The following is a 14,873-nucleotide window of genomic DNA, read 5'->3' as shown; positions in this document are numbered from 1 at the left end:
GTTCTTTCTTTTTTCTACATCAAGTTATAGTCATACAGAGGTTCTCCTATAAAATTTCAATCCTATTGTACAAAACTTCTCATGGATTACTGACAAATATTAGATTTTGCATAGCTGTATGTGATTTTATGTAGTAATGACTTGCATTGTTTTCTATGTGATATTTTTTGAATAATCCTTATATTCATTTTTTGTCTCTTAATTGTCACCACTGTTAATTGGCTATGAAATTGTACAATAAAAATAAACAAATTCAGTTCAGCATATCACAGTCATATAATTTGGCCAAGCTATGATCATCAAATTTTTGTTCAGTGACCTCAGTTAACCCCTCATATGTGAACTCTACATCCATTACATATCTCTCATGTTATCTTCTGCATTTGTATACAAATTTAAAAGTTTTTGCCTCAAAAAACATGAACCTTATTTTTAATTGTTTCAGTTCCATCTGCTCCAACAGACTTTCAAGCAGCTTCTCAGTCTACATCCACCATCAGTCTGTCATGGCTGCCACCTCCATCAAGAGGGAGTACTGTAAAAGGTATGGCGAATGCTATTAATTGTAATGAATAAATGTCCTCAAAAAAGAATCTGACCTGGATGTGGAGGGATATGTTGATTTTATTACAAACTAAGTGACTAGGAGAAATGTTTTATAGATCCATTGTCTTATTAAACAAAAGTGTATTCGTCACAAAAGAAAGTACAGCCTCTTAGGGGCTCAAACCATTGTCCTAAAAGTCTATTCTAGTTTCAACATTCTCCCACCTCTTTTCATGCAATAAATAAAGTTATTTGTTTGTATTTGTGCTTTTAATTGCTGATGGTGTAATTCCAGGTTATTATCTACATTTCAAAAGAGAATTTGGTGAGTGGGAGAAGATAAAGATCCCTGCTCATGAATCACATTTCACTTTAAAAAATCTCCAGTGTGGTACCAGACATCAGTTCTATCTTCAAGCATTTAATCAGCTAGGTCAGAGTTCTCCAACCCCTACAATATCACAGCGGACTCAAGGTTCTGGTATGTACTATGAAATTTCAAAGATTATCTCTGTGGTAGTAGTATAGCCACTATCAGGGCAACACATTGAACTCAAAGGCTGCTGTGCAGTGCCTGCTTCATCTGAGAGGTTAACTTATTTATTGTCCATGAGCTTTTGTAGTTGAATAGTCCCCAAATTACCATTTTCTGTGACAATGTAGTGCTTTTATTTATTTCATTCTTATCAAGAAACCTAGCACTGCCCAGGTATTTAGAGCTTTGCATCCACACCCCTACTATGCAGCATCTGGCTCATGCACAACGTTCATGACACTATCTCTCCTGAAATATATGTCATACAGTGGTATAATTTTGTAAGTACATTCAGTGGGATATCTGGACCCTGTCTACAAAATGTGTTGTGAATGGAATTAGTGGCGACAAAGCAGTAAATTTAATGTCATGCACAATGCAGTAGTATTTCATGCATCTCACTGTTTATGACTTCAGATCTCATGAACGATGTGTCATACAATGATAGACCATTGCAGGTAAATTCATATGTGGATACTGTCTGCAAAATTTATTGTGAATAGAGTTAGTAGCAAAGAAGTAATAAATTAAAAACATCATGCATAATGAGACAGTTTTTCATGCATTTCACTGTTAATGATATCATATCTCCTGAACCATGTGTCATGCAATGATATAATTTTGCACTTATATTGAGTGGTATATGTGTTTACTGTCTGTAAAATGTCATGAATACAGTTAGTGGCAAGGGATTAATAAATTATAATGCTATGCCTCATGTGGTACTTTTATTGCATGAACAGCAGAAAAGTAATAAGCAATAAACATTTTTCCTTCAGGCATGGGTGTATGTGTTGTCCTTAGCGTAAGTTAGTTTAATTAGTATGTAAGCCTAGGGGCTGATGACCTCAGCAGCTTGGTTCAATAGCCCTTACCACAAATGTACAATTTTCCTTTCATCATTTTGAAGGAGTTGTCAGCAGGAAGGAATTTTGTAATGGTTTGAAATTTAAAGTCACTAAGTGCTCTCATCCACAAATACTGAGTGGATAAAATCTGGGAAGTCATGCATTGTGGGATAGCTAGTTTTTTCCCCCACCTTCACCCCTGTGATAGGTAGATGAGTCTTACCCCCATAGCAATTGTCAGCTGACAGTAAGGTATATGTGTACCAAGTTTGGTTGAAATCTGTCCAGTGGTTTAGGAGGGGATATGGAAAACATGCTCAGATACCATCTACCTATAAAAGGGGTAGGGATGGGGCTGAAAAAGTATCTAACTTACAATGCATGACTTCTCAGACTTCATCCATCCAGTATTTGTGATTGAGAGCAATTAGCAACTTGCAACAAACTTTACATGTAATTTCAAACCTTTACAAAATTTCTTCTTGCTGACAAGTCTCACATATATATAACATGTTAAGTAGAAGACAGACACATTGAAAAGACACACTGGTGCTGGAGTTGGCGGTCATTTGGTCATATGTGTGTGAGGTGTGCTTGCTCAGTGAATGAATGGTGTGAGTTTCTCTTTCTTGTTCTGATGAAGGCTGCAGCCAAAAGCATATGTGTAACTGTCTTTTAAATGTGCCTGTGTGCAACTTAACATGCCATCTTTATGGTAAATGCCAATCTATCTTTTCCTATTTTAAACATTATAAATTATTAAACACATGTTCAGAGCTTAGCAGTGTGGTTCACCATGTCAGCGGCGTGACCTTCTCCTACTTCTACATACATACATGGAAACACATTTAGCAACAAGAACATACCCAGAATCTGAACTGGATGAAGTGGAGGGGCAAGGTCAGAAGGGAGTAGGAGGAGGGCAGCCCATATTCATTTCCTTGTGAATGATTACACAAGGAAACAATTCTGATATTTCTTAATGAAACAGCTCTAGATCCACCTTTTACTAGACAGTGTCTATTACATGTTCTGGCTTTGTTCATACTGATACAGAATTATTACATATGTCTTTCTGATAGAGGTTGGAAGAGGGAAGGAAGGCAGGAGAGTGTAAGCTACTCTGCCTTGCCTCTTACTGGGTACATCTTTGGGTAGGACCATTAACAACATTTATGGCACATTGTCAGGAAAATCAATGGGACTTTCCATTCAGTTCAGTTTCACTCTACTTCCACTGTTTTATCAGTTTAATTTAATCATTTTATGTATTTTAATAATTCCATACTCTTCAAAAATTGTGTTTAGTAATGACAGATTGCTCAGTTCCGTGCTGGTTGTTTGCAGCTAGAGATGGAAAGCCATTTTTGACAGACAGAAGACATATTGATGGTATCAATAGGTTTCATGTTACTGCTCTGACATGTGACAGCAGATTGACAACTGGGATGATGGCCATGACGTATAGGCTACCTCCAATCTTATGTGTAGTAGCTGATACTGCTGCATCATACACTCTATCTGGATGTGAATGTTGGGCTATATTATAACAGATCACAACATTAACTGAATGTCTGGGAAAGGGAGTATCATCAGAGTGTTGGCAAAATAGTGACACAGCATAGAGATATGATTTCCACACTATTTATTGGTAAGCACAATATACATAATTCATGTAATCATTATGAGAATATGGAAAGTACTGACTACTACTGCCTCACTGGGCGGTGATCCTCCATTTACAGAGTCAGAGGTGTTATGCCACTACAGAGCCCAACCCTTATGGAGCAGAGCATGTGAGAATAGGCTGCAGTGGGGCATTGTCTGTCATAAGTGACGTAGGCAGCTTTGTAATGGTTGATGCGATGGAAGACACATTGTAGTCAGCAAGGTGCACAGGGGGCTGCAGGGCATGCACAAAGTGTGATGTCAGCAGTACAACTAACAGGTTGCCACTGGTGGCATTGGCAGATATGGAAGTAGTCTCTGGGGCATCTTTAATTGTTGCTGACTCAGGAGTGGCAATTGGAGAGGGAGGCATGTTGGTGGAGTTTCCTTGCACTGTTTCATCCACAGGAGATGTTGCAGGGCTGGTAGTATTGTAAGCCAAGGTGGTGATGGGAGTGTACTGTCTGCTGAAAATGGGAGGTGAGTCCCATCACATCAATTTCTGAAGAGCAGTGGATTGTGTGTGACAGCACTTGCAACTGACCACCTGTCCATTAGGTAGCTATAACCACAAGGTTGGTATCATGTAATGTGGCAGATATGTCATCAGACAGAAAATCATGGAGATTTACACACACTTAGAAATTGACTAAGAGGTGCATAGGAGATGGTGGGGGTGGAGAGTGTCTGTTGTGACAGATCTGCTTATGTCCACACTGCTTGTTTTTTTTCAGTAATTTTGATATCAAAAGTGTTTTTATCGCAGTTCAGCTCTTAGTATGGTCCTGTAAATGGCGGTTGCAGGGCGGGATTCATTGTGTCTGTACATTTCATCACATGAGAACAAGTGGCCAGGTCTTTATGAATAAAAATTCATTGTGCCATGAGATGAGGGGTTGGCACACTGATGTTTTGGATGTGTGTGCACACTCGCACCACTACGTCTGATAAGTGGACCATAGCATGCACTATGGATTCAGTGGGTAGAGAGAGGGGCCCACCATATAGTTGTTAAATCCTACCTAGTCATCAAATAGGTGGTGTCTAGGAAACCTGCTTTCTTGGATCACTAGACAACAATTCAAGCGAATTTTATTACAAAAAAATAAAAGACTATACTTAACTTTGAGAATTACATAGATGTGTCACAAGCAAAGGGCAACAGGCAAAATAAACAAGCTTTCTCAGTGTGCACAATTCCTAACACAAGCGAAGTAGTACAGTTCATGCTTCTATTCAGGTTGCTAATCCTGAAGCTTCTCTTTTACTGGGCCTCAACCAATCAGGTACAGTACTTATGTCCTCTTCACATAGAGGCCACTGCCGTTGCATTGTCATCCTAGAGAGTGGTTGGTTAGTGTGCAATTGACTGACATTTTCTCAGAGCCCTCTCTGTTCGATCATTCCCAACTGATATGCCAGTGTTTGACTTTACATCATAACAATATTATTTCAGTGAGTGACACATCAAGGTCATCTTTATGTGTTGTGTGAATGATTACAAGAACCCTTGGAAGGGCCTAGACCAACAATTCTGAGTGGCACATGAGAGCAGCTTTTATCACCTGAACCACCCTTCCATGAGGCCAGTGGACTGGAGGTACTAGGTGGTTGTGTGGAACTGGTGGCATCTGCATAGGTGGCATAAGTCATTGAATAGTTGGCATTCAAAAGTCTGACCCTGCTCCAACATTAAGGAGGCTGTGCAGCCAAATCTGGCAATCTAGCTGTTGATGAAAGTTTTTCATACTGTCTCTATTGATATGTTGGAAATAGGCGTGGCCTCCTCCCATGATGTAACAAGATCTATGATTGACAGAATGTAATGGGAACTATGCGTTTCAGGGAGTGCTCCTGAGATGTCTATGTTGATGAGATGGAACTGCCCTTTTGCAGTCAGCAATTTACCAAAAGGGGACTGTGTGTGAACGTCAGTCCTTGCCTGCTGGCACACATACAAGTCCTGGTCCATGTGGTACAACCCATTTTAATGTTAGGCCAGATGTGGCCTGATGTGGCGTGTGGTAGGGCTCAGATAAGCAAAGTTGTGGAGAAGGTCAAAAATTGTTCTGCAACATTGACCCCATGGGAGGCCAGCTTATCAAGGAGGATAAAAAGGTGTTCATCATGGTCTTGCTCATTCTGCAAAATAATCATAACATCATCCAGATAGGTGTAACAAAAAGGCAAATTGAACAGTAAGCTACCAATAAATCTTGGCATCTCTGTGCCACATTTTTAGTCCATACAGCATAGAGGAACACAAAGAGACTGAATGGCATGATTATCACAGTTTTTGGTACCTCTTCGTCTGCCATCAGAATCTGCAGGTATGCTGTTTTGCAGTCAACGAACGCTGAAATTTTTTGCAAGTTCATAATGGGGTAGCTGTCAGTGATTGTATGGGTGTTAAAGCAGTGGTAGTTGCCACATGAGTGCCAAGTAACATTCTTTTTATGAGCTAGTTTTATTGGAGAGACCCATGCACTGTTTGATGGGTTGGCATAGTCAGCCCATGCTAGTTCGTGAAAGTTCGTCCACCGCAGCTTTAGCCACTTCAAGTTTGTGAGGAGCTAGATGATGGACACAGCAATGGACAGGGAGTCTGGTGTGGTTGTAGTGAAATGGACTGTACCGTCCCCCACAATACATATTGCATGTTGTCTAATGGGGGAGCATGGAGTGTGTCCAGGAGGCAGGGTGTGATGTGATTCACCATAACTGTTAATGTCAGATGACGTTGTCTCAGGAATCCTCTCAAGTGGGAGTTGTTATGCTTCGCTAACTTGAGAAGTGGCTGTAATAGCAGCACTGTGGTAGTGATCAGTGTCAGGATGATGGTCATCAAGCTTCTGTTGAGCTGCATGTAGTGACACGGCGGTGTCACTATTTGTCTCCGTAGTTGTTTGTTGGTGAGGTACATGACCTTATTGTTGTCAGGATGTAATGAACAGTCTCAGCTGTCTTTAAGCTTAGCTGGTTGAAAAGTGTTTCGCTTTGTAGCTTCAGGTTGAGTGATGTATCGAGTGGCAGCAGCGTGATTGAGGGTGCTGCAATGCTGGCAAGTGGTGTATCATTTACCATACCACAGATCAGTTGCTCGTCATTCTGTCATAATAGGAGGATGTGATTTAAATCTGGCATTAGTTGGTAGTGCTGGAGGAAGTTGGCTCCTAGGACTGTTCAACTGTCTCTGCCACTACCAACATCCAAGGTATTTTGCGTATCTGTACCAAGGTTGAGCATGATGTGTGCAGTTCCAGCAACTGTGATCACAGGGTCATTGGCCAGATACAGTTACAGTGGCGACAGCAACAGTGTGGCAGGTGTGAGAGCAGGTAGTAGAGCACTCACATCAGCCCCAGTATCAACAAGGAAATATATGTGCAAGTGCCAGTCATGGATGAACAGATGGGGACAATCTGCCCACCTGGTTTGTTGTGATGTGAAGAGGCATCTTGTTTATGAAGAGCAGTCTGGTGCACGTATGTCACATCTACATACTAGTTTGGGTAGATGCAGGGTTATCTGCAGCACTGTGCATCTTGCCAAATCTGGTGTGAAGCCAGCAGTAGGGTTGTAGTGTGTTGGGCACGGAGCCATGTGATTCGTTTGGTTGGTGCAGCTTTTGTTTATACATCAAGTGGCCAACTGGGAGGTGGGGAGTGACAACCTCGGCCATCATATAAGCAATTGTGGATCACCAGAGCCATGAAAGGTGCTTGGGGTGGTAGAGGCCAGGGACACAGCCCAGTCTGGCTCAGTGTGTTCATCATCAGGCAGTCCACAGCTGCACAGAATGTCAGGGTAACTCAGCCGGGATCGTGCAAAATCAGTTTTGGTGCATGTGTACTGGGCATTGACAGTAGCATAGCACTTTTGGTTGTGTGCTAGCATGGATGTTCTCTGGCAGTTTTAGGAGCCAAACTGCCAATAGCATGTGGTCAGGCAGGAGCGTTTGGTCAATTGGAGCTCACGAGCAGTGCCAGAGTGAAGACAGCATGCAGTTTTTCAAAGTAGTCTCATTGACGATGAGGTTTAGCTGCCGCCCAGATGTGTTTATTAGTCATTGTAGCAACAATGTCGTAGCAGTTCTGTATTTGTGAGATGCTGGAACATCCAGAAGCAAATTGCTAATAAGGTCCAAACTGTATCTGAGGTGGTTAAGAAGAATGGCGAACTTCTCATGATCCCCAGTGTTGCCATTGGCTGACATCAAACATTCACTGAGGGCAAACCACCTCATGGGAGAATCTGTGCAGAACAATCATAGTTTCAGATGATGGTGGATGGTATGATAGCTGTCAGTGGTTTTATTGTGAGGCAACATTGTGAGGTGAGCATGACGATGCAGGAGATGCTGGAGTATCATTGCACGAGATGGTCAGCATCACATCACAATGCGCATAGGACTTGGCTGGGTGTTTGAAGAACAGCTGCACATGTGAGTGAAGTTCCAGGGCCATCACAGTACATACTGCTTTCCCAGTGTCAGAAGTCTGAGGCAGCAGAAATTGTATGTGAGAGTGCGCATGAGGTCCTGGTAATGTAAAGAAGGAAGACATAGTCCATGTATTATCCAATGATACACTCCACATCTCAGGGAATTGTATGGATGTGCAGTCATTTGTGACATGACTGACACAGGTGTGACATCATTTGAACTGGGAGACAGCTATATCTGACCTTGCCAAGGTGTGCTCATGAAGTACCTAGTTGGTTTTGGTGTTGTGTGCAGGTGATTGCAAATGGAAAGCATGATGCTGGACTGGAAGCAAGTCAGTTGTGTTGCCTGGCACAGCAGGGATGTGATTTATGTCATAGTCTGTCTCTCAGAACTCGTATGTAGTCACAACAGTCAGAACAGGATCTGGAAAATCAGAATGCACAGGTACTGAAAGGTGATGTAAACCTTGATCCCACAGTCCATTGTCAGATGGATGATGAAACAGAATGATGGAGTGGTATGGTGTAGGCATTGTTGTTTATCTGTAATGGCAGTGTGGAAGGCATCTGTATGATTCAGGTCATTAATGTGAGTGTCATAAGGCTCATAACACTAGCATTGGATCAGGCAATGTTTTTTCCTTTGTGAAAGTCAAAGGACTTAGATTAATGTTTGTTACAAAGAGGGACAGACACTGTTTATTGTGTTTCTTTACTGCATTTTTGTCTGAAGTACCAGGAATAGATTCACTCAGTGTCAAATCTGGAATGTTTATCTTGAAGTCACTCAGTATATACAATGCTCCTCATGGCACAGTTTGCTGCTTTGCATAGGCAGTGTTGCAAGTTTGGTCGAAAGATGCAGTGAACAATGATGGCATTGTCATTATATCATTCAGCAGTGTAGTGTCATCCAAGCCTTGGTGGATGTTTATTGATTTTGCACATGGAATGTGTGGGAAATTCACAAGCACTTGTCGAGAGATGTTGTCAACATTGCTGAAGAAACAGTGAAGTTGTAGTGGCAGCATTCTCAATGGCATAACTGAGGCAGCAGATTTTTTACTTCACAGCTAAATTGTGGTTCGATGCAGTAATTTGGAGTCACCACTGTGAGAAACTGGGTACCAACAGAATTGTGGTTCGATGCAGAAATTTGGAGTCAACACTGTGGGAAACTGGGTACCAGCAGAATAGTGACACAGCATAGAGATACAATTTCCACACTATTTATTGGTAAGAGTTTTATACATTAACTTATGTAATCATTACAAGCGTACAGAGTATATTAACGCTTACTGCCTCAAGATGCATTGATCCTCCATTTAACAAGTCAGAGATGGTACGCAGACACAAACATAACTAATTTCTGTAACAACTGCATAAATGGTTAGTTAGTCCTCACTCCAAACAGTAAAATTTCTCAGTGAATTATTCATCTGAGCCCCAGATAGAAATTATTCTGAGATCATTTGAGATTAAAGGAAGCAAACTTAGCCAGATAACATGTATTTTGTTATCAAAATTCCATATACACAATAGATGCTGGAAACCACAAGTTGCTAATTCATGCCACTAAACACACACTAAACAGTTGTGATGCATAGTTCACTTGTAGAAGTGAGTCAGATAACAACACACTGAGGCAGAGGTGACACAGTACACCTCAGTGACTCTATGGTTGAGGTCCAGACTACAAACTTACAGGTCCAGTATTCAATCCCACATTGGTCTTAGGATATTTTCCTGTCACTTATTGCTTGCATCACTTCTTACACTGAAAAAGCAGCAAAGTCAAGCTGTACTGTGTTTCGGAGTCCATGTTAAACTATAGGTTCCCCTGCAAATGCCTCATAAGTTGGTTCGGAGTTTTAAGAGGAAGGCAAAGGCACACCACCTCCAATAAACCAATGCAATACAAGTGTTCAAACCGACCTTCAGGTTGAGAAAAGCTTTGCAGCATAACAAATGTAGCTTAAGAATGCCTACTGGGGAAATGGCACTAGAAGTTACACTACCAACACAGCACAATTCAACTGACTCTGTCCTAGCCATTACTTCCTCCCCTTTCTCTCCCTAGCAGCATGCAGAAGTTTTCAGATCAGTGGCTGTTGGCCATACAAGGTGCAGCAAGTTTCAGAATTGTTATTTGTGTCAACAGGAAATATTCTGAGTTGTTAGGTCATATCATATTCCTCTTCAAAACTCTTCACTACTCAAAATTTCAGTCCCCCTGCTGGGATCTCCTTCAGGATTCCCCTTGTGTCCCAGGATGAAAATTCTGTCTGATGTAGAGAGTACCACTAGCTTCAATAACATATTAGAAGCATAGCTCACAATGTGTAGTATTGTTTTCCAGAATCTATAGCTGTTCTCTGGATTGTGGTTTTGAGACTCTTGTAGGTTGTTACATAAACACTTCCATTGGTGTACTACAGGAGGCCTTTATGGATGTACTACAGGTATGGTGTACACATGTGAGTTTTCTGGATTAGAGAAACCCTTCCACATATATGAGGAGCACTTACACATAGAATTATCAGTACAAATTATTCTGAATTAAAAATAACACTTTTCTTAGACAGATTAGCTATATGCCACTGGATGCAAATTATTTACTGTCATTTAAAAAACAGTCAGTCATTTAAAAAATCAGTCATTAAAAATGAAATAAATCTGGATTAAGGATGAAACAACATGTCTGAATCAAAAATAATAATTAGTCAATTACACTACCTGCTGACATAAATATAAAAGTGGCAAAACCTTGCAAAGAAATCATGGGTAATACAATGCAAAAAATTCATTTATCATACAGTAGTAAAGTTCCCCATGAGCCATGTCACTTGCCACAGTGAGGCATCATTGATGAATACAACTGTATCATAGGTGGAACCATGTCAGATGGGTGCCTTTCAGGAGGACATACAAACATATAGTTTCTGAAGATGGGCAGCAGGCTTTTTGATAGTTGCAGGGGCTGCAGTCTGGATCATTGCCTAATCTGGCCTTGTAACATAAGTCAACTTGGCCTCACTGTATTGGTTCTGCAAATAGCTGAAAGCAAGCTACAGTTGTCATATTTTCTGAGGATATGCAGCTGTACTATAGGCTTCCACATGCTAGAACAGCATGGAGAGCTGTGTCAATCCGGCCTTTGGATTGCAGGCCACAACAACTACTATAGTAATGGAGAGAGATTTCAGATTTGTTGTAATAATCTGGAAGACTTCATGTGTATGGCAGAGACAAAAATTTCTATGATATTGCACTAAATATCATTTCCAAAAACTATCTTGAATAGTTGGGCAAGCCATTTGTAATTATAGTGTAGCCAAACAAATTAAAATAAGTAAATGACCACAAAGATAAAACAGAATTCATTGAATCTGAAAAAAGAGCTTTACTTGCTGAATCAGATGACCACTGTGGCTGAGCAGTTCTAGATGTTCAGCCTGGAACCGCGCTGCTGCTGTGGTCGCAGGTTTGAATTCTGCCTCGGGCATGGATGTGTGTGTTGTCCTTAGGTTAGTTACGTTTAAGTAGTTCTAAGTCCCATAGTGCTTAGAGCCATTTGAACCATTTGAACTTATTGAATCACTGATGCAGCTTAAACTGGAAGGGCACACTATTAGAAAACTATTAAAAGATGGAGGGAGACTTAAACATGACAATTCTTTGTATTGAGGTTCTGATTGTTCTTCATCATAAAAGTGTAATGTATGTAAGCGGGAATCAGTCACAACCATCAAATGTCTATGAGTATCCTGTCACAGGAAATTAAGTTATATGATCATCTAGCTGATGGAAAGGAAGACAGCAGATTGAGATTTAATGCAAGAAACATTAAGGATGTAATTCACTTCAAGGCAGCTCCTACACAAAACTCATATCCAGTCTTATTCTTCCTCCCTTAAGGAAACCTACAAAGTTGGGTTAACTGAAAAGATAGCAATGATTCATTTTTGAGGATATTACAAAAAAACTTGTTCTTGAAATTCAAGGAATGCACTTGCAAAGTATGATGTTAGGAATATTACTTCATCCAACGTACATCTTGTGTAATGATGATGACAGTAAAATCAGAGAAATCTGGGCTTATACTCTGACACACTGACAATGTTTCTTCCAAGAGATTACCAGTGAATGTCATAGAAAATAGACTGGTATTTGTGCTGTTGTACTCTGCTTCTTCATCAACACAAATTTTATTAAGCTCATATCATTTACAAATAAATCACAGAAAGTAATTATACCTGACTCTTCTGGAAATACACAAACCAAAAAGCTTCCAGAGGCGGATGCCTCTTGGCCAATACAGTACTCCAGATCTTTTCAGTAACTCACACTTTAGTGAAGGTGAATGCTGATTGTAGTTTCGAATGGGAAGCACTCTAATACAAACCACACTTTCACTACACCCATATGCTGCTAGTTTGCTCACTGAAAGCACAACTGTTGCTGGAATGGTGAATGAAGACAGTGCCACATTAGGCAGATAAGCAAGCTCCATCTGTGACTGAAATGTCAACAGCAGGCAACAGAAAGTCCAACTCACAGTCCAGGAAAAAACCACACAATGCAGGATCATTATCAATAGGTACACCAGAGAACTGGCTGAAAACATCAGCTGGTTGTGATGATTCTATTGCATCCCTTAAATCTGCCAGGGGTGTTTTGCCACATGACCTGGTGCCTGCACATGTATCCTTCTGCATCACAACACGTGTAGTGACCTCACTGAAAATATTCATACTAATATCAATTGCTCGATTGATGTAGCCACCAGGACTGAATTGGCCCATAGGGCCCAGATCCCAATGGCCTGTGTGGAGGAGGAAATCTGTGAGTAGCTTGCTGCAAAGGCTGGGGTGTGGCTTCGGATGCTACTGGTGATGGGGGAGCTGCTTCAAAGTCCAGCATCAGAGAGGCAGGAAGTGATGATGGTTCAGACTCACAGCTTGCTGCTGACTCTGGAGAAGGTATCTGACCTAGCACAGATTTCTTTTTTTTGGGGGGGGGGGGGGGGGGCAGGGGGGGGGGCAGTTGCCAACATATCATCTAGGTCCATATGTCCATATCCAAAGGGGTGATGGATGATGGCCGGAGGACCAAGAATGCCAGGCACCCACAACTTGGGATGTCATCCTGGATGTGAACCCCACATCTACTGTTGATCCTTGCGGCCAGGTGCTCCCACCATTGTGGCAGATCAGACAGCAGAGTTTGCCTCCAAGACCATCTGGTGGACTTGCTGTGAGGCATCACATCCAGCCAGGCATGTGTCCAAATGCGTACATACAGATGGGAATGACAACATTCTTCTACTGATAAAGGCTGCAACAGATCTAACAGGGAACTAAGCAGACATCCATGCAAGAGTTCCCTTGGGCTTCAATCATTGATCAGTATCACCTGATAAAAGGATAAAAAGGAAGAGGTGTAGAATTAATAGGCACAGATGTTAATAGTTCTTGATTTGCATTTTAAATGTTCGTACTAAATTCTTGGTCATGACATTAGAGACAGGTTGAAAGAGAGGTGTGGTAACAAGCGTGATTCAATTCCAGGTGCAAAACAATTGAAAACCAGCTGGTGAAAAGTGTGGTTCATTATCACTGATGAGAAATCATGGAGCTCCTTCACTATAAAATTGTAGCCAGGGCCATAGTAGTGTTTTCCATTGTGGTCTATCACATTTTGATGATGTATGGGCAATGAGAATATGCATCTATCAAAATCAACCAAATGGTCCCTTGGAAAGGACCCACAAAACCCACATGCACCCAGTCTCATGGATGAGTATATGTGGGCCACAGTTGGTAGACTTAGGGCAGTGCTGGTTGCTGCAGCTGGCAAGCTTCACAGTGATGATACACAGGTGCAATGTGCTCATCAAGTCATAGCCAATACACATGTTGATGGCCAGATTCTTCATTCTGGAAGTTCCCCAGTGGAACTAATGCACAAGTAGCAATATATGGGAGTGCAGAACCTCCAAAATCATCACTTGGCACTGACAATTATGTTGATTCATTAATAGCACACCTTAGAAAAGATGAAGGGCATGACTTCATGAAAAGAAACAATGAAGTTGCATAGAGGGTGCCAAAGGAAAGGCCAGCCAATTTGTGCAAACTGGTGAACTGTTTCAAGAGCAAGTCCTTATGTTTGTCTGCTGTGATATCTCTAAAAGTGATGGGAAACTCTACCGGCAACTGTACCAATTGTGACTCAATCTGAAAACAAGCAGTCTCTCATTGACCAAATTTTTCACTAGGATCCATAGAGAACCTGAATAATGCATGTGTGTTCACATGCTGTGCCAACACATTATAATGAATGGAACAGTGGTGATTTAATAAGGAATGAACTCGGCACTGGAAACTCTAAGATGTCTGTTCAGACAACTTTGACTGAGGTTCAAATATGGATGACAATGGCATATGACCTGTGACCAGATGACATTACCATGCAGAAAATTGCAGAACTTTTGGATATCAAAGATAATTTGCCAGTGCCGCCTTTTCTATCTGGGAATACTTTTCGAGTGTTGCGGTGATGATCTTAAAAGCATATGTGATGGGCTGTTCTGAACAATTTGGGTGCTTATGCAACAGAATGGCCCCAACAGTGTGTATGGTGACACAAAAACATGAGAGATAAATGAGGATGATAAAAGGGCAGGCAAGGAGTAATTTGGAAACATTGTTTCCACTGTAGAAATGCTTGGTGGCATTCCACGCACCAATTAACAGTGATCCTTTTTCTCCACAATAGATTAAACAGATGGGCTATCATCACAATTTATGGAACAAATATTGTACAAT

General features: G+C 41.2%; 1 protein-coding gene across 1 annotated transcript in view; it reads left to right on the top strand.

Annotated features, from left to right (window-relative positions):
- LOC124775446 (Down syndrome cell adhesion molecule homolog) overlaps positions 1–14,873 on the top strand; it is a 144,484-nt gene that overhangs the window by 80,272 nt on the left and 49,339 nt on the right. Inside the window, exons 11-12 of the mRNA XM_047250279.1 lie at positions 446–544; positions 842–1,027. Coding sequence (XP_047106235.1) covers positions 446–544; positions 842–1,027 — 285 coding nt within the window. The remainder of the gene's footprint in view (positions 1–445; positions 545–841; positions 1,028–14,873) is intronic.

This window comes from Schistocerca piceifrons, chromosome 2 (assembly GCF_021461385.2).
Source record: "Schistocerca piceifrons isolate TAMUIC-IGC-003096 chromosome 2, iqSchPice1.1, whole genome shotgun sequence".
Taxonomy (NCBI): domain Eukaryota; kingdom Metazoa; phylum Arthropoda; class Insecta; order Orthoptera; family Acrididae; genus Schistocerca; species Schistocerca piceifrons.
Note: the sequence above shows the minus strand (reverse complement) of the source record. Positions and strands in the feature narration are given on the sequence as shown.